The sequence below is a fragment of the Acanthisitta chloris genome, unplaced genomic scaffold, assembly GCF_000695815.1.
Source record: "Acanthisitta chloris isolate BGI_N310 unplaced genomic scaffold, ASM69581v1 scaffold376, whole genome shotgun sequence".
In the NCBI taxonomy this organism is placed as follows: domain Eukaryota; kingdom Metazoa; phylum Chordata; class Aves; order Passeriformes; family Acanthisittidae; genus Acanthisitta; species Acanthisitta chloris.
The window spans coordinates 1-20,522 of NW_008678492.1; the positions used below are offsets into that span (position 1 = coordinate 1).

The 20,522-nt window shown below is 41.1% G+C and overlaps 2 protein-coding genes across 2 annotated transcripts in view; one reads left to right on the forward strand and one right to left on the reverse strand.

The window, feature by feature from the left end:
- Positions 1–7: 7 nt before the first annotated feature.
- Positions 8–5,874, forward strand: KIAA1919 (KIAA1919 ortholog; the record flags this gene model as incomplete). The annotated part of the gene is made up of 3 exons (XM_009076877.1): positions 8–149; positions 3,054–3,170; positions 4,622–5,874. Coding segments are annotated over 3 exons (1,512 nt in total), but the record flags the coding sequence as incomplete, so codon positions are not given.
- A 3,292-nt stretch (positions 5,875–9,166) lies between these two features.
- The window catches only part of REV3L (REV3-like, polymerase (DNA directed), zeta, catalytic subunit), a gene marked incomplete at its 5' end in the record, with an annotated part of 68,244 nt that continues 56,888 nt past the window's right edge, over positions 9,167–20,522 (reverse strand). The window contains 8 exon segments of the mRNA XM_009076878.1: positions 9,167–10,326; positions 12,688–12,897; positions 14,285–14,531; positions 15,619–15,809; positions 16,680–16,817; positions 18,845–18,959; positions 19,531–19,640; positions 20,292–20,498. Of these exon segments, the coding sequence (XP_009075126.1) occupies positions 10,186–10,326; positions 12,688–12,897; positions 14,285–14,531; positions 15,619–15,809; positions 16,680–16,817; positions 18,845–18,959; positions 19,531–19,640; positions 20,292–20,498 (1,359 nt within the window).

The window sequence follows — 20,522 nt, forward strand, 5'->3', positions numbered from 1 at the left end:
GGGTCCCACCTTCCCCAACTTGGCCGCCAACGTGCGCAAGAATGTCAGCGACATCTACTACATCTTCGTGGGCCGCTCCCTGGGCTACCTGGGCGGGTCGGTGCTCGGCGGAGTCCTCTTCGACTGCATGAACGCCAGTCTGCTGCTCGGTGAGTGCCGATCTGTCGGGATTCACCCAAAGGTGCCCTCGGTTCGGACGGAAAACGTGCGATTTGGCTTCATTTTAGTCTGCGTCGAGTAATGTGCTTAGTGCGCATAAGAACACGGCGGCTTGTGTAGTGCTGCTCTGTGACACAAACAGAGCAGGGGAAGCTGTTTTGTCTGTGGTGTGAGCACACGGGAACCTGCCGCAGACACACTGTGGGGAGAGCTGCATAGCCCCCTCCCCTCTCTGTGCACCGACACTTGTGCCCATCTTCGTATACTGAGCAGAAGTCTGGAGAGTCTGACTGGAGGGCCTTAGCCAAATTAGAACTTATTTAAAGTGGGAAACATTAAATACTGTCTGTGGTGGTGGAAATGTTTAAACTGTAGGAACCACAGCTAATGAACTTAACAGTTTTCTGGATACATGGAAAGTCTCCTGTGGGAGCACAGGATCATTTTTGGCTTGACAGAGAGGGGCAGTTCCCCTATCAGGGTGCCAAAAGCCACAGTGAACAGCCAGAAACGAGGGCCTCCTTTTGGAGTTGTGTTAGTGTCTCATTCCAGCAGAGATTCTTGGAGCACACCTAAAATAGCAGAAACCCTGTGGTTTTTTTCTTTCAAGCATACTAATGGCAGTGTGTGATCTTGTGCTGCAAGTTAGGGATTAAACCGTATACCAGGGCTCTTGCTCTTTTCATTCTCCTTTATTTAGGGAAATTCAGACAGAACTGTGCCTCCCTTGAGGACTGTGCTGTAATCACAGGGTCAGTTCAGATGGGATGAGAAGATCCCTTTTTCCATTATTAAGTGTTTGAACTAAGTCTTTTCTTAGCCCCGTGTGTCTGTCTCCTATCAGGAGCAGTTGTGTTGTATAATGTTTGCCTGTGTCTTCTCTCTTTACCCCCTCTCTTTTGTCTTCCTTTTCATGGATTTGTTCTTATTTGCTCTTGCTCTAAGATGCCTGTGTTCAGTCTCCTCCCTGTCCTTTACCTCTTTTCCAGAACACCTGTAAAGTGAGTTTCCTTTAGTCTCCTCCTTGTGCATCTGACAGTCAGAGCTGTCTGTGTCTTACATTTGAGACTTTACCTTCCACTATACTTGTGGAAGTGCATGTTAACTTAAACTAGTTTAGTATTTTCTTCTTTTCCTGAGGTATGATGCAGGATAGCTGCCTGCCAACAACGCTTGGTAAAAGATTGATCTCCTAATCCTTTCCAATTTGGTTGTGCTTATACCAAGACCTAAATTTGAGCTACTGAACCTGCTCTCACTTTTGTCATCTGAGGGCTGCCTGTAAGAGATTTTGGCTTATGTAGTTTTACCTCTCATCTTTGAACTGCTGGAACTCTGCTACTGTACAGAGAAAAAAATGGAAGATATGATCTGTCTTGATCAAGGGCACTTTTAATTGCCAGTGTCCAGGTATGGAGCTGAAATGGACAACTGAGCACTTGCTGAGAAGTTACTTTTCAGCTCTGAGTGGGGCACCTGAAAAGCTGTACTTAACACATCCCATCTCTAGTGTTCTCTCCATGCAGCTCAGCATGCACACCTTTAAAAATATTTTGAGGCATGTATTCCAAGTATCTATCTAGGACTTTAGGGTTCTGGATATTTGTTTTTTCCATTGTTGTTGGTTTTGTTTGAAATTAACCTAATTTAAAGATTATATCAGTCCCCATTGATCTTTTAGTATCTGCCACACCTGTGATCAAGCATTGATTTGAAAAATAATAGAGACATCTGGACTGGTACAAGTTTTCTAAAAACCCAATGCTATATATTCAAGATATTAATCACAGAGTGTTTTATTATGAAGGTGATTATAAGCATAGAATTTAACCTCCAAATAGTAACAAAAATTATTTCCATCTGCTAAAAATAATTTTTGATATGGTATGTTGTAAATGTAGTCAGTAATGGCAGAATAACTCAGTTAATGAATTTTTGCTAAATTTTTGATGAGAAATTTAGTAGTTCTGTCTCTTAAAACTCCAGAAATCCCTTGGAATACATCCCTCATGTGAGAACACAATTTAAATGCAAGTCAGCATCTTTATATGGAGGTCTCTTGGTGGCCAAGGTACTATTCCTTTGTAGGATTTTAAGAGTTTAGTGGTTTGGGTTGTTTTCAAATGGAGCCAAATTAAACACCATGCAGTGATCAGAGGGCAAACTTCATACTGTTAAAACAGTAGAGTGGTGAGACATGGGCACAGGTTGTCCAGGGAGGCAGTGGCTGCCCCAACCCTGGCAGTGTTCAAAGCCAGCTTGGATGAACCTTGCCTTGAGCAATCTGGTGGAAGTTGGGACTTGATGATCTCTAAGGTCCATTCCAACTCCTTAACATACTATGAAACTATGAAACCTGTGCTTTACTGGGTAGCATTTCTAGATCAGAAGTTTGCAGAAAACTTCAGTGTCCTACCAGCAGCTGCTACTCCCTTTGCTTTGGCCAAACAGGTTTGTCACTCAGTGCTTACATTCTGATGAAATGCCTTTTTTCTTCGGACTTGATGATCTCTAAGGTCCATTCCAACTCCTTAACATACTATGAAACTATGAAACCTGTGCTTTACTGGGTAGCATTTCTAGATCAGAAGTTTGCAGAAAACTTCAGTGTCCTACCAGCAGCTGCTACTCCCTTTGCTTTGGCCAAACAGGTTTGTCACTCAGTGCTTACATTCTGATGAAATGCCTTTTTTCTTCCCAAATGAAAAGTGATCTGTCAAACTTTCTTTCTGTCACTGCTAATCATGGATTGAGGTATTTGGCTTGCATCACCTATTAGGATTATCTGCAACTTTAATAATTATGAATGTATATGTATTTCTCGGTCTTCTGTGTAGTTTAAATGGAAAATGTAGTATGTGAGGTTTCTGTTTTGTTTTTTTTTACCTTTCCAGCATTATCCTTGCTTGCAACAACAGCTGGTCTTTATGCCATACCCTGGTGTAAGGAAGCCCTGCTCTTGACTATCTTGATGTCAGTTATTGGAGGTTCCATGGGAATTCTGGACACAGGTAAGGGACCATGTGGTCCGACAGTTCCTTCACCAAAATAATTGGAAACTTCAAGTGAACCATGAATGGTTGCTGGTTTTTCTTGTGACACATCTTGAATTAAGAGGGTAGCTGTTTAGCTTGGCTGGGATTCCTGGATTAATCTGGTCCTGTGACTTCTAGTGTTTGTGTGTCTGTGATAGGCCTTCCTTTAGGGGCTTGGGGAGTGTCTCTTGCTGTGTGGAGAACACCAATATGTGCTTCAGTGGGGTTTGAGGGAGCTCTGGAAAGACTAAAATGGGCACAAGACAGGATCCAGCAGTGAAAAGATGGTTTCATGCTAAACAACCTGAGTGCAGAGGTGTATATGCTGCCTGTGGCAGGATCCTTATACATGGAACTTGGTTTAAAAATACTTTGTATGGGAAAATGCTGTTGGCTGATGGTAAAGATAACCTTCAGTGGGTGGGTGTGCTGCTTGGAAGTCAGACCTCAGAGGCAGGGAGAATTCCCAACCTGAGTAGGAATAGCAGAAGAAAGTAAAAGCAAGGTGGTAGAGCATAACTGAATTAATTTGGAAGAGTGTTCGTGCTGAGTGACAAGAGCTGCTGTACTACAGCAGAGGAATTCGATTACTGTTCTTACTTTCCTACATCCCTCTGAGGGACTACTTCAAAACATCTGAGATCTTGTTTTCCAGTATTGTTGTTGATCTGAAGGTGTTGTAGTTTGGTCGTTGCAGTGATATTGATGTAAACCTTTCTGTTTCTGGAAAGTCACTTGAACAGTTGGAGTAGTCCCAGCCCATCAGAAGCAACTGATTAGTGATGTGTCCTGGGATGTTGTTTAATGAGGACTCTGATTCCTAGCCTTGTGTGTTGCTGCTTTTAAAACGTAGAGAAATGAGAAACAGTTAAATATGCTCTTTTAAAAAAGGCTGCAAAATGCTGCAAATTGACAAGTAGGGTAATTTAGAACCATAGAGTCATTGAGGTTGGAAAAGACCTTTAAGGTCATCGAGTCCAACTGTTAGCCCAGCACTGCTGAGTCCACCACTGAGCCATGTCCCTAATGCCACATCTACACATCCTTTAAATGCCTCCAGGGATGGTGGCTCAACCACCTCCCTGGGCAGCCTGTTCCAATGCTCGACAGCCCTTTCTGTGAAGAAATTTTTCCCAATATCCAATTTGAACCTCCACTGGCACAATTACATACAGCCATAGGTACTGGATTAAGCCACTGTGTGGCTCCACATTCTGACTGCTGTGAACATCCTCTGAAAGCTCAAGTACTCACATGGATTTAAGGCAGAATTCCAGTTAACTACCATTTTGCACACTGTATTTGCTAAATGTGGTATTATTACACATTGAATTACAGATTATGGTTTGGTTTGTCTTTTTTTTTTTCTGTAAACTGGTACCTGTTCTGGTCTAAAGTGACTGAATCCTCCTCTCTTGGATCCGCAGGTGGCAATGTACTGGTACTGAACACCTGGGGAGCAGATGCTGGGCCACACATGCAGGCCTTACACTTCAGTTTTGCTGCTGGTGCCTTTGTGGCTCCAATCCTGGCTAAAATGGCCTTGGGAGGTTCTGAATCTAAAGAACTCGATGTGGCTGAAAAGACAAACCAGTCTGTCCTGAAGCTTGTGCCCACAGCATCGGCTGCATCAGCTACACCAGCACTGCCAGACCATCTTGAGGAAGACTTTTTGTGGTCCTATATTGTCATAGGGACCTATATCCTCTTGGTTTCTGTGTTCTTCTTTGCTTTATATTCAAAGGGTAGCTCAGCTCGAGACAAATCAAAGACTTCTCTGCAGGAGAGCATGCTTGCCAGGTACCACTATGCTCTAATTGGTCTCCTGTTTGTATTCTTCTTCTTCTATGTGGGAGCAGAGGTCACTTATGGCTCTTACATATTCACGTATGCAAAGGTCTTTGCTGACATGAAAGAAAACGAAGCAGCTGCTTTGAATTCTGTCTTCTGGGGTGCGTTTGCTGCCTGCAGAGGAGTGGCAATATTCGGTGCTGCTTTCTTGTACCCTGGCACCATGATCCTGCTGAGCCTCTTAGGCTCTGCTGTCTCCTCTTTGGCCTTGGCCTTCTTTGCGCATTACCGCACCTCGCTGTGGGTGGGGAGTGCTGTGTATGGAGGCTCCATGGCTACTGTTTTCCCCAGTGGCATTTCCTGGATAGAGCAGTACACGGTCGTGCAAGGAAAATCAGCGTCTCTGTTTGTGGTCGGCGCCGCGCTGGGTGAGATGTGCATCCCTGCCATGGTCGGGTATCTCCAGGGCAGGTTTCACCACATTCCTGTGGTTATGTACACTGCCTTTGGGACTTCTGTAATGACCATCCTGCTCTTCCCCATCATGTACAAATTGGCCAACTGTCCCCCCAAGAAAGACTTGAAAGAACTGAGTGACACTGCCTCCCGCAAAGCTTTGCTGTCAAACTCGAGGCTTACTGAGGATGAAGAGGATGATGAGGAGGATGAGGAAGTGAGAGAGTGGAATGAAGCAGACTTTGAGGTAATAGAAATGAATGACAAGCTGAAAAACTCTCTGACAGACACCTCCCCTAAGATACCAGAGGACTCTCCAGCTGAAGTCTCCCTCCAGCCCCATGTGGATGATGTATTGGGAGATTCTTCAGTGGTTGCTGGTGACTCCCCTGGGAGACAGAATGGGAATGCTGACTTGGAGAAGAGTGATTAAAGTCAAAGCTGACTTTATTTTTTTAAAACGGAAATGCAATTGAGTTTTAGCTGTTGTTGTAAAGTGAAGTGGTTCAGGAGTTTTTCATAGTGGTGCAGAGCTCAGCATGTTCATTTGCCTGTCCCTTTCTACTCATTTTCAGCCTGCAGCGATGTGTCTCGGAGTGGGAAAGTCCTTGATGACATGAATGGGTAACACGGTAAATGTACAGGCCATGCCAAAAATGTTAACACATAAAGAGATGTTTTCTAAGTGTGAGCCATGCATGTAAGTAAGATATGCTGTAATAATGGAGAAAGAAAGGGACTGCACAGACCATCCAGGTTTTTGGGGTGGGTGAAAGGTGCAGGTCTAAGGTGCTTTGTCACAAAATGTTTTCATGAGAGAAGAAAGAGATCTGTTGTCTGTGATGCTGAACTTTTTACCTTGTGAAAGAGGAATGTTTCTACTGCATTTTAGAGTTGTATGTGATCAGGAAATCAGTTCAAATTTCAGGTGGTGCCCAGTGGCTGTAAATCAAGTAATCTTTTTGGTAAACTGTCTAAATTCCTGTTTCTGTTCCTAAGATGAGAAAAAACTGGAAATTATTTCTTAGGAGTGGAACCATGCCTTTGGGTCATTTGAAAGCAGTTTATGGGATGGTGGACAAAACTGGTCATTGTTAATCTGCTCCAATGCATAACTGACTTACTGAACAGTGATGACATCTAAATAGGCTAAAGTATTTGTGATTTTAATTATGGCACTACCTCTGAAATCAGTAAGTGTATGTAGAAGACGGTACAATTATCAGAGTCATAGAATGGTTTGGGTTGAAAGAGACCTTAAAGATGTCTTGTCCTCCAAGTGTGCAACCTAGGCTGACATGGCTTTTTCCTTTCTTCTGAGAGGTTAGTAAGAAGCCAGAATTAACTTGTAGTGAAAAATGCCTATTCTGTTTTGCTTGCACCTTGCCACATTGCAGGTCCTCCCCACCCTCTGCTGTTGGCACCACAATGCCATTCTGTTTTTGCCAGATTCCTTCTGTGGCAGCTTTTCCAGTGCAATGCATGAACCTGCACTTTAAAATGAGGCCTTGTTTCACCTGTGGCACAAAGGTTCTCTTTTTTGCTTATATTAATGGTAAATGCTTTTAAATACCAGGCTGAGTCCTGTCCTAGGTACAGGCAGCAGGAGTGAGTCGCTGTGGCCTTGTGCACTTAGTTGGTTTGCCATGCAAACAAAGGCCTGGTAGGCAGAGAGAGTGGCTGGAAGGCACAGAAGTTGCAGCCTGCCAGCTCTTGTTTTTCTTCTCCCATTTTTCCTCTTGCAGACTGCAGGAATGGCTCTATGTGTGTAAAGTAGGGGTGTTAGCTGAGAGTGTGGACATCCTGTTGGTGAAGGACACACTAAAAGATACAGAAACTACTCTGTAGCTGCAATCCACAGGCTTCAGCTGAATGCACATCGATGTAAAAATATTTCCTCATACCTGAGATCATGTTGATAGAAGAAAATTATTTAAAGAAATCCAATCCACTGGGCAATCAGGAAGATTTTAAATATCCCCAATTCCTACACTAATTTTTGATGAAATGGCAGATTGGAATGTCCTGCACATAAGATTGTTCTCAGGGATAGTTTACATCTATTGCATAATCAAGTATGAAAACCCCCCGAAAATTAGAGCAAAGCTACATTGGGAAATATGCTGTAACCTCTTTGAAGCTTATCTGCTGTGTATGTACACACAGATTTGTGCTTCTGACCAGTGTCTTCCCAACAAATGGAAAAACATTGCGCAAAACAAAGATTTTTCTTGGTTTTTTTTTTTTACTGGCTGTATTAATTCCTGCATAAGTTGGATTTTTCTCCATTTCCCCCTTCTAAAAGCAGGAGGCCTGTGTAGTAGTAACAGGCTGGAATGCCAAGGGAAGAGCAGCCAACACCAGTGGCCGTAAGACAGTGGAATTTGCAGAATTATCTTGAATGGTAATGTGTAGAATCATGTTAGACATCCAAATTTAGAGTCATCTTAGTGAGGCCTCAAAAGCCTTGACTGTCTTAGTTCTGGTCTCAAACTTGAACTGGGATATATTCAGAGACAGTGTTCTCCTTATCCCCTAACCAGCCTGTTTGGAATAGCAGGGCCTGCCCTGGAATGAAAACTGAATGTTGGAAGCAGCGTAAGTTTGAACCAAGCTCGAGGACATTCCCACTGGTGAGTCCAGCTCGCAGCAGTTCTAGGTGCCCTTGATGTGGGAGTGTCTGAAGCTATAGCCTTAGCTTTCCCCATTCTTGGATTTTGGTGTTCTACAAGGCTTGTTTTTAGACAATGAATGTTAGACAATGAATGTTAGTTTTCACACGTTTAAATTTCCTTCCAAAGAAAACTGCTTCCCGGTGTATACAGTTAGTGAGGATCTGTTTTCAGGATGGATCTGTTTACAGTGCCTTTTAAGTTACAGGTCCTCCAGGAATGCTGAAGTACTTATATGTTTGTTAGGGGTTGAAATGACTTGAAGTAAACTGTATTACATTCCTACTGGCCTGCTTTTGCTAGAAAAGTCTTCTCTGTGTTGAAGACAAGAGCTGTAGGCTGTGGTTTAGCTACCTGAATTTGCTAAGAATCCTAATCTTGTCCCTAAAGCCAGGAATTGATTGAAGATGAGCACTTCGCTCCAGTGCGAAAACTAACCTTTTGCAGTTGTCATTTAATACTTTAGGAATCCCTGGCAGCACTGCCAAGTACTGGATTGTGTCGCAGCACTCACACTCCTGGCATTTGCACTTTTATTCTCTACATGACCAACGCTTGAATGCAAGAGCAGAGGCAAAATTTTATGCCTCCATGAATTCTTTTTTTAAAAAGTTACTTTGCATCCAAGTGCATTGTAATCTTTGGATGTTCTATTACATATTTAATAGTTTTTATTCTGCTTGGTGTGGGGTTTACATTGTACTGTAATTAGTGTGAAATTTAATAGACTGTGTCCTGACTGTAATAAATTCTTATCTGCAGAAGGCACTCAGGTTTCCTGATGTAAATAAAGTTTTGTTCTATTTTTCAAAGCTACTCTGGACCTCTAAATTTAAAACTTAAAATTTAGAATCCTGTTTTGACTAATGGAAAAGGGAAATGTTTCTCTTCTGGTTTGGGAAAGGCCTCCAAGAATTGCTACTGTGGTTTTAGATCCTCAAGTTTAAGCTGGATTCTTGACTCTTACTTGAGCAGTCTTGTTTCCAGTACTCCGTGTATGCCAGGCAAGGGAAACAAAGGTGTCTGTAATTGGGGGGGAAAAAAAAACATATAATTTTTTACCATATCATTTTATTCAACTTTAATATGGTTTCCATTATTAACTTCTAAAACAAAATGATTTCCAGTTTAGAAAACAATGCACTGACCACATAATTCCTTTTCCATTTTATACAGTTATACAAATATTCTAAATACACATTTTGTCAAGATGGTGGCAAATAAGATTTAACTGTACAGTACATAAGGAAAGAAAATATTTTAAGCATATTTAGAAGCAATAGAAATGTCTATACAAAACAAGCAAAAATGGAATAAAATTTTATATTTAAAGTATTGCAACAGTCCCACAGGTTTGTAACAAAAATGTCTTTGCACAGTTCCTCACAATGCCCCATTAATAGCTAAAGCAAGACAGCAATTTTTAGAAAATAATGTTTCAAAATGCTACACACGGTACTACTGCTTGCACAGTCTGATCAAAATAACAATCTACTTGGAATCAAGCAAAACTTAGGAGGAGATATACCAACCAACTTTAAAATTATCTGTATAAAAGTCATTGCACATTATTTTACTCAGTTGTTTGAAAAGTAAAAAAGTGTATTTACAAAGTATTTCGCAGACAAAATTATAAAGTGAATGGATAATATATAAGTAACACGTCTTGATACTGACAGTTCAAGAACACACACGAATGGGTTTATCGTTTCAAGAGGTTTTCAGTGCTCCTTCCTCCAGGAAGTAAAACTTGACTTCTACTTTGAAATGGATTTACAAGATGTTACACAGAGCTATTTCAACATCAGCATTATAAAACAGTATGCTAGAAACATGAAAGGAAGAAGAAATTTGTACATCTTAAAAAGTGAGCTATTCAGAGATCAACAAATGGGTTGGTTTTTTTTAAGTTTAGTTATGGTAAGTGTTCATTATTCCTCAGATAAACCCAACAGTTAAAATGGAAATCCTGGACTAGATGAGAATTGAAAAAGCACCATGCACAATAGTCTTAGTGTGGTAAACACTGAAGGAAAAAAAAATAGCACCTGGAATCTTGTAACACACATCATTTAAAACTGGTCAAGCAGCTGGCGAAGATACGGTGCCTTTGACAGTTCTCTGCTTACTCTGGAGAGCTTGAAAAGTACTGGGCAGTTGAGGGAGACACACTGGATCTGTCGGTCAAAGCAGCCTGTACAGTTCTTGCATATCTAGATCACACGTGAAAAAGCAAAACAGATTATTTTTCATGACACAAGCAAGGCAGAGACTGCTTGGGACTACTAAATGCTCAACAGAGTATCAGAACGGGCCCAAGCCCCAGTGCACTGATCTCTCCCCCAACAGAGAGGGAATCAGAGCAGCTCTCTCCTCTGCTGCACTGGCTCCTCTGGCTGCTGGTGGGTGACCATCAGACATCACCCACCCTGAACTGGGCAGAGAGCAGCAGTACTGGATGGCTCAGGTTTCAATCCTGCTGATTAAATTCCACTCGCCTGTGGTGGCATTTGGAAAAGCAAGATAAATAAGCTGAGTGGATTCAGCAGGGCAGTGTGTTACCCTCATGATAAACAGCCTGTGTAAAAGTTTCCTAGTGAAAAAAGACAAAACTCTTACTCTGCAGTTCATTCTCTGCAGAGGAAAGGGATGTAAAATAAATGACTCATTTCAAGACAAGCTTCAATTAATTTCACCTTCCAAGTCAGAGTCAATCAATCCCAAGACAGAAACATACAGGTCACACTGCTCTCCTCCTTCAAGGAGCTACTTGTTAATGCTGCTTGAAAGTAGTTTTGAGATACCTGATGGAATAAAATAGCAGCAGGCACAGTTTTTACAAAGGTAGCTACCATCAGAAAACTAAAGGCCCTTGCCTTGCAATTTTATTTTTATCCTTTTTTATCCAGCATCTGTCACCTCCAACCCTTTTTCCAAAACCTCAGAAATTTGCTTCCGACCACACCTGTTTTGTAACATTAAAATGTTACACAGTGTTATCTTTTAATACTAGTTCTTTTCCTTCTTTCCATGTTAAAATTATATGGGCACTAGCCAGACCTGCATCAGCTCCGAGTCCCTGCAGACCAGAAACTCAAACTGACAATAGCTGGGGAGGAGCAGCTCCACTCAGCCAAGTCCCACATGTGGCACCTCAGAGGACACCAATCCTCTGGCCTGCAACCATGACCAAAGGGAACAGGATTTTCATGGTTTGTTCCAGGCTTGGAGCCTCAGAAATACATCTGCCCCGGTTCTTTTCAAAGAGGCTGTGGCTGGTTTAAATGCAAAGGACCAAACTAAATGGTACTTGAGACACGTTCTAAATACAGTTTGTGTTGAGGGGAGAAGTCTGTGGTCTTAATCTACAGCACGTAATTTTTAAGTGCACTTTAAAATAACGTACAACTCAGTGTTACATCACTTTTCTGCTGGCTCCAGCATGTTTATAATCTCAGAAGGCCAAAAATGTGAGCTGTGAAGGATATATATGCCTTCACACTAAAATAAGACAGATGCTCTTACAGAGACATCAAACACTGACTGGAATGAGATCCCAGGCCTCGCCGAGCTGTTGCGTGTTGCAGGGACAAGAGAATGTTCTAACCAAACCCACTGATACTTCTGTGGAGCTGCACCAATCTGCCAAGTTCTGATTTATTCCAGAACAAGAGCAATGTAAAAAGTTCAGAGTACCACAGTAAAACTGCAGAAGGTGCATCTCCTTCCTGACTGCCATTTACAATGCAGATAAGAGCAAATGTTACGAACTACAGCGAGAAGTCCACACCTCAGTAATGCAACAATCACAAGTACAGAATTACAGTGTTCCTTTAGCAACCTCATGAGAATCTATCAAATCAATACTTAGACTACAGCAACGTTTATATCCCTGGAATTCAGTAAAGTCTTTAAAATGCTTCATATGCTGGTGCTAAAAATAATTTTTAACTAAAATATTTATTAATTATAAAATATGACAGTATGAAAATTAGGGGAGAGTATGCATATGTTTCCACAAGGGGAGGCATTGTGCTTTGCTATAATATATTCATGAGCACAGTCAGCTACCCTCTTAATTGACGGCTAGCTCAAGGGGAAAAACAGCTTGGAAAATTCCTATCAAGAGGAAAGGTAACAAGAAAACCCCCAAGCTAAAACACACCCATGTTATACACAGAAATAAATACATTTTCTGGCACAAACTTTTTCATTACTAGAACATCATCCATTATTTTAATGGAAAAAGGAGAACCTTTCACACTTTCACAGCTCTCCACCACTATTATAAAGTGGCACCTACAAACCATACAAGATACTCTTAAAAAAAGAAGAAAATGAGAAAAGCATCTTCAATTCTGATCCTCCCCTTTGCCTTCAGTTTTACACAAAGCTCAGGAGAGCAAGAGCTGCTCTGCTGCCTTCGACAGCAATGGGAAAAGCAAACAAGCTGTAGCACATTTAACACCCAGACTGTACTTCCCATTCCTGTTGGGAGCACTCAGTAACATGCTGCTTTGAAATTTCAGCTCCTGCCGTTTGCTGACAGACATCTGACAATGCTTTAATCCTACCTTGACCAGCTGTTCTTGCTTACGCTCCAACTCTCGGATTTCTTGGTTGAGAATCACTGCCACATGCTGTGGCTGATTTCTGCATTTATTACAGATCCCATACTGGGTCAGTTCATCACACACAGGACAGTGTAAGGTCGTGAAATACTGGGAGATGGTGCCTTTGCGTCCTTCTAGCTCGCTGTGGGCTGTGGAGGCAGCTTTTTGAATCTGTAAAAAAAATAATTTAGAGGTGAAGAACTCCTCCAGAGAGCAGCTTGCCTTATTCCTAGATTACACAGCTTCTTTTTTAAAAGCAGTAAGAAAGTGCAAGACAGCCTGCAGGGCACGGGTTCATACACCAACTATGAACAGAGATCACATCACTCTGAAGAGTGTAGCATTGGCCCTGAACTGACACACTGGACAGAGCCTACCCACACTCATTTCACAGGGAATCTCACCAGAAAAGAGAAAGAGTAATCAAAGAAAACCAGTTGCATGCTAAACTCCTGATGTCATCTCAAACTCTGCCTCCTGCAGTCATTCCTTTTTTAGGTGCTGATCTGCTTCCTAAATAATTGCGTCCTGGCTGCAGCCCCAGTGACTGCCTGCAGATCCTGCCTGCCCTCGAGTTTCTGTGCCAGTCCAGTCCTGGTCACACATGGTGCTTTGGTCCATGGCACTGGCTCAGGCTCTGATTTCCCCAGACAGGGCTGCAGCACAGCCCCATTGCCCAGGGAAGTTCATTCTCTGCACTCATTCCTGGTGCTGTGTGACTTAAGCTTTGTCCTGTCCTTCAACTCAACTGTGCTTTGCTCCCTGTGACCTCCTCTGTGCTCCCTGGCCTTGCAGAAAGCCAGGGCTCTTTCTGCCTTCTCAAGAGTGGCTTGTTGGAGATCCTTAAGTTGACTGTCACAGTGCTGTCATAAAGTTAGAGAAAAGAAGCAGAACTGAAGTCAATCAGGGCTGTATTACAAATCTGCAGTGGGAAATATGATATACTACAAAACTGTTGAAGTTTCTGCTGAGCAGAATAACCAAACTACACAGATACACTGTCTTATACCATCCCTTTTTGTCAGGGGAATCACAAACTAAAATCCAGCTAATGCTTCTCTCTTAGGAAAATCAGGTTTGGATATAATCAGTTTAAAATTTCTGGTGATGCAAATTTTTAGTGTTCCTGCTGCTGGGGCACACCTGCTTTTCTATACAGAGGAAAGATGTTCAGAACCTTTTGGAAAAACAGGAGTTTCAGCATCTATTACAGAGAGATTGAAAAGGTGGTGCAGCCAAACAGATGCACGTACACATACTGCTAAAAATACACAGTTATGGCAAAATACTCTCTTGAGCTACAGAAGGGGTCAGAAAACAGAACATGACAGTTTGGTCAACCCTGCACAGAGGATCTAGCCAAAAAAATTGATTCACTAAGTGGAAAAAACCCCACACAAAAGATCTAAGAATCAGGACTGCATGTCTGAGCATCAAACACTGCTTTGTAAACTAACCTTTGCTGTTGCCTCCTATAAACGTCATTCCACTGAAGGTCACAATAAAACCAACCCCTGTATAGATGCACTGCACTTGTAACCAGTCTGGAAACGCTTACCCGCGGCAGCTCGTGGTACCAGCTGAAGACATCTATGCCAATAAGTGAGAACACCCTGGCCAGCGGGGGCAGAATCTGTTTGGTGATGTAGTAGGTGGCATTCAGCCTCAAGTTGGGATCCTGCAGCACTTCAATGGGCCTCCTGACCAGCTGTATCAGGGGCAGCCCTGGCATACCGTACACAATCACGTAGGGCACTCGCTCCCCAACGCGTGGCTCGGAGCGACGGTCGTAGGCAAGCATCCTCCTGTTTGGAAAACAGCCTTTATAATGCATCCAGAGCAAATTCACAGTTAACTCTGTGCTCGTAAGCTTCCCCATCTGATTATATTAGTAGCTCTCCAGATGACTGGAGTTAGTGCCCATTAGAAAGCACAGGACCAAATTGTTTCATTTTTAATCTGTCTCGTGATCAGACCCAAATTTTTGGGCTTGGAACATGAGCCCTAAAGACACACTCTGTTTCAGATGACTTGGATTTGCATGGAAGCTGCTTTCTAGCTACCCTTTCCTTAAAGAAATATTTTATTACAGAGCAGCCAGAGTACTAAAATGTGCTAAAGTACAATTTGCTTTCTGGGCAAATTGTCCTTTGCATTTCGTGACTGCGTACCATGTAGATTGATACCTGCCTCAAACTGAATTGTCCTTTGTTCAGAAAGCAAAGGACAATTCAATCTGAAGCATGTATCAGCCCTGGACTTGGATTTTATTTTATTAAAAAACAAGAGCTTAATTGGAAGACCTTTTGTATTAAGCAAGGTGACAAAATGTACCAGTTCACACTATCTATTACTGATAAACAATATCAACAGGATGAAATATTAACTTTAAGTAAGGTACTTTTTTAAAAATGAAAAATTATGCCTGGGCAATGTATTTCACAGCACTGAGAGACATCATTATTACAATTTTTAACGTATCTAATATCCATGAGTGATATCTCAAGGAGTCAAGCCCTTGTACAAAACCTAAAGCAGCAGTAACAGTACTAAACACACTGTTAGAGTGCCCTGACAAGCCTTCACTCGTGAACATGTGTCCTTTCCAGGATTACAAAATAGATTTTCAGGACCATCTGAAGTCTGATCTCTTTCCACATACACAATAAAGCCAGTGCCAACTGCTGCAACAGTATCTGAAGGAGAGATCTCACTGTTACCCATAACTTGGCAGTACAAAGGTCAAGAGAAAAAATATCTACGATCTCCTACCCATAATTGTATCAGTACAAAGATCAAGATAAAAAGAAATCTGCATCTCCTATACATAAATTGTCAGCACAAAGGTCAAGATAAAAAGTATATATGATTACCACTTCTTAATCTCATTACCTGGTGATTTCCAGGGCAGGTACACAGGATCCAGGTCTGTAAGCTGAGCTCCCCCTGTACTCCTTTGCAAAGATGAAGTCTTGCATGCTGGCTTTTCCCTCCAGCAGCTTCATGCACTGATTCTGAACATACTGCTTGATCTGACTTATGTCCCGTGTTTCAAATAGCAGCTTGATAGAACACTCAAGTATCTTTGCAACCAAAGGAAAAAGGTGAGAAAAACATGTGAAAAATAATTAAATCAGTTAATTATGGTGGATATATGAATACATGGCTTAGAAAATGTACCAGTGGTGAACTACAGTGTTACTAAGGCAATGGGTTGCACTCTTTTCCACCCAAAGACATTCACAAACACACTGCTGAGTAACCTTTTCCTCAGTTTGATGCATCTTTCATGATATCATCCATACTTCAGCACTGTTTCAACAATTACAGAGGTCTTCCAGAGTACGAGTGAAGATGTTTTTCCCTGTCCTCTAAAATATTTTGCCATGACTTTCCAACACTTCAGCAAACAAAAGAATTAGGATTTACAAAAAAAGAAAGAAGTACATCCTCCTTCGGTGGTTACTTCTCTTACAGGCATCAATTGGTTTTAACTTGGCTAAGAACAAGAGCCATTTCTTTAACCCTCCTAATTACACAGCTTAAAATAAACAGCCAGAAAGGTTTATTTTACATCAATTCTTAGCTAAACCAGATCTATGTAAATGAGCTATCTCTGAGACATGTCAGTGTGCCTCACTCATCTGGGAGTAAAGCTTACTGCTAGTCAAAGTGAACTGAAACAAGAATGGTCTTTCAGAGAACTTGCACAAAGCCAAGGGCTTTTTATGGGGCTTTTAGGTGCTGAGATACAGTACTTAAGATGTAAAATGCAAGTCCTTGTAATGCTGTGAAAGCTCTTCAATTTATCTTTCAAATGGCTCATACCAGAAAAACAGATGAAGTCTCAGACAACTCAAAAGGATCAGAAACTCTGAGAAAGGATAAATATGAAATGCAATAACAGAATACTATAATTTCATTCAGGGAAAAAAAATCTATGAATATTTTACCTTGGAAACAGCAGGACAGGAGTCCCTTCGGACTGTCTCTATGCCTTTTGCATCAAATACTGGGTCCTTCTGGTCCAGTGTCTCATACATGTAACCCACGTACCTCTTTTTGGTTTGCAGGACACACGGCAAGTAGACCTGGAATGTTTAGAAAGAAGATACCCCAATCTGGCATGTGTTGAAAATATAAGATAGCTCTGAACATAGAGGGTTTCCTAAGGCTTACTTTGCTTTCTTCTTGTGGTTTTGGTTTTTTTGTTTTTTTTTTTTTTTAAAATCATTAAAACTAATAAACTAGATCAAAAGACTGTTAAAGGATGGCTGAGGAAGTTGGAATTCTGTGGTGTTCCATTCTTAAATCACTTTACATTTCACCTATTTGAAGCACAGATGAAAACTGACACACAGTATAAATTGTTGCAAGTATCCTTACTTTTCTGGATTGCACCTGTCACCATTTCTAATGTAACTCTATTATCTTTCTTTCTGAAAAAGACAACTTCATTTCAAACATCAGAGAAGAAAATGTTCCCAGTAAAAGTAGTGGCTTAGAGCTTTCTGTTTTCAAACTTTAATTATGAGGTGCCAAAAATCAGCTAGTTTCTCCACCTGGGGAAAGTTTGCTTTTAAATGCCTGTGCTTGGAGAACAGTTTTCTTATGAATGGATTTTTAGGGTCATGGTCTCTTTGGCTTGTTTTCTCCAACCTCTTATTTCATTCTTGATTATGTCAGTATTCCTTGACCAGTTTTAAATGAAAGAATGGAGAACAATTTCTTCCTGGTATTATCAGGGTAACACCACATCTCACTGACTCTCATGGAAGAGGGAGCAGTGAGTTTAGATGGCCTCAGGCTGAAGGGGCCCTGCACCTAAGTGTCCACTTCCTGAGCACATGCTCCAGCTTTAAGGCACTTTCCTTTTCCTGTCCTAGGAAGCTACTCTAGAAGAGTACTCAGTATTTTGACCCACAGGTGAATAAGAGCAATTAAAGTGAAGCACTTGGACACCTTCCCAAGTGTATCTCCTGTACCTAGTGATTTTTTTCTGGCTACTTACTCCTCTAGTTTAATGACACACAACTGCCTCAGAGTGAAAGGGTCCCTGTGTATCAGCCAGTGAGCAAAAGTTGCTGTATCTTCCACAGGTATCCTGACTTTTCTTACTAATATTCTTCTACTGTATTTTCCATGAAAAATTGCAATTTGCTTACAAATTCTGATTGAACTTAGTGAGTCAGGTATGTACTTTGAAAATATTCAGAGCATCTGAACTAATGCTAACTCACTGGAACACTCTGCTAATGACTTTACATTGATAAACTTTTAGCAAAATTAGTAACACATTGCTTTGTTCTTCTATAAAAGGGTTATTGTTGTAAATGTGGAGAAGAACTCTTTGTTAGGAGCTGCAGTGATAGGGCAATGGGTACAAACTGAAAGAGGGGAAATTTAGGTTAAGTATAAGAAATAAATTTTTGCTGTGAGGGTAGTGAGACACTGGCACAGGTTGCCCAGGGAGGCTGTGGCTGCCCCAACCCTGGCAGTGTTCACAGCCAGGTTGGATGAGCCTTGAGCAACCTGCTCTGGTGGGAGGTGTCCCTGCCCATGGCAGGGGATTGGGACTAGGTGATCTCTAAGGTCCATTCCAATCCCTAAAATTCTATGATTCTAAATGAATTTCATCCAGAAACCTACTGAATGGATTTTAATGATTTTTCATTTTATATGTATATGTACATACCCTGAAGTGTGCTGAGGCTGGCTGAGGAATAAATATCAGGCTTGTAATTGGAACCAGGGATAGTGTATATTCTCTCTACCAAGTTGCACACATTGGTTTGACTGTAGGTGTTTAATACCACACTGAGGGAGACATTCCAAAAACTGATGTAGAGGAATTTCAAAGTGCCTGATGCTGCCAGCACAACAGGCCACCACACATCCTGATGTGAAAGTAGGAATAGTTCTTTTTGTTGTTCATACACCACAGTGCTCTGCTGACAAGGTCCCCAAGGCATTAAGGAGCTTGCAATTTACTCAGAGAAACAGCACATGACTGTTGTATATCTTTTTGCTACATGAGAGCCCCAAAAAAATCTTTCATCTTCCCTTTTTTTTTTTGGTACCAGTGTTTTCACCCAACACAAAAATATTTTTCTTTTACCTTTTCAAACTTCAGTTTAACAGGTTTGGGGTTTGTCGCTGTTACAGCTTCAGCAATTTCTTGACCAATCTTGAAAGACTGTTCCTTTGTGGCTCCTTTCAAGAGTACAAACATGCTACAAGAAATCAGACATAGGAAATAAGCACAAATCTGTTCAACACAGTTCCTGAAAATGATAAGCTATAGTTTCCTGGTAGCAAGGCAGGGATGTTGTTATCAATAGTATTCCCTTCCTTCAGCTAGAAAAGCCAAGAACCTGAGTGCTGTGGTTTAACCCCAGCCAGCAACCAAGAACCACACAGCTGCTTGCTCATTCCCCCACCAATGGGATGGGGCAGAGAATCAGAATGTTTTCCAAAATACAAATGGCATCAGAAAACAATAATTTGCTAAATTAGATTTATATTAATTCACAGGTGAAAAAAAATTATTTCCCCCCTCTTTCTGTTCCACATAATTTTCAAAAGAAAGAAACCCCTCAAAGTGCTCTCTAAGAGTCCTAAAAGAAACTTGAGAAAACTGTATAATATTTACTTTGCATATTCTCAAGACAGTAAGCAACATCCAAAGAGGATCCAGATACTCTTTTCAGCATCACAGATTCCCATTGGTGAGACAAAAGAAAAATCTCTCTGTGAAGAACTCCTAGGATTTCAAAGCATTATAAGCAGTAGACCATTAATTACCTGTCTGTGTCACCATACACAACGTGAGCACCCCATTTTTTTGTGTCATTCACCAGTTTTATGGCACGCTCCAATGTTTCTCTGGCTTTGTGGACAATGCTATCTCCAACCTGCAAAGTTAAGGACAGATGGAAATATCTTTATTCTGCTGCTAAACCTAACACTAGTTCTTGGTAAACATAGTCTAACTGTGCTTGATCCATTTATGAAAGTTGCTATATTAAGACAATACATTTTATTTCATGGTTTAAATGCATATAAGAAATGGCTCCTTAGACTACCTCAAAATAACAAGAATTAAAGGAATAATGACCAAAAATTATTAAGAATTAAAATAAAGGAAAATTCTGTTTAAACATCTTTAGACATATTAAAAGTGTCAGGAGCAAGACAAGATTGCTTAGGATCATTTTCTCTAGTTTTTGGACTCTGCTGATTCCCATGAAAACTATGAAACAGCTACAATGTTTTATTTTATTTCCACTCTAAGAACTGTAATCCAATCTACCTTTGGAGGCAGTTCTACTGAAATGCCAACTCCAAATGCTATTTCATGGGAAGAAGAAAAATAAGACTTTTTTTTAAATCCAAAAGATCACAAATAAATCCTAAGTTGCTTATTTTCACTACTACAGATAAAAATGGCTTTTTTGAAGGTATTTAGATTAATTATGTTTCAAATGATAATACCATGTTATCTGACTGTATTTATTAATAGTGTCTTTCCCACATTTTAATGCACTTTTATCTGCAGCCCTTACCTCAGTGCATGGCATTCTTCCAGAAAAATTAGCAGCAGTATAACCAAATGTAAAATTAGCTATATATTTCAGACCCAACTGACGAGCTTCAAGCATTCTGGTCACAGCCTTGTCATGCTTATAAGCCTTCATTGACTGTTTCACCATTATCCTTGTCTTCAAGATTTCTTCTAGCATCCTTGGCAGCACCCCCTTTCTCACTGAAGGCTGCCATAAAGGGAACAAAGGGGA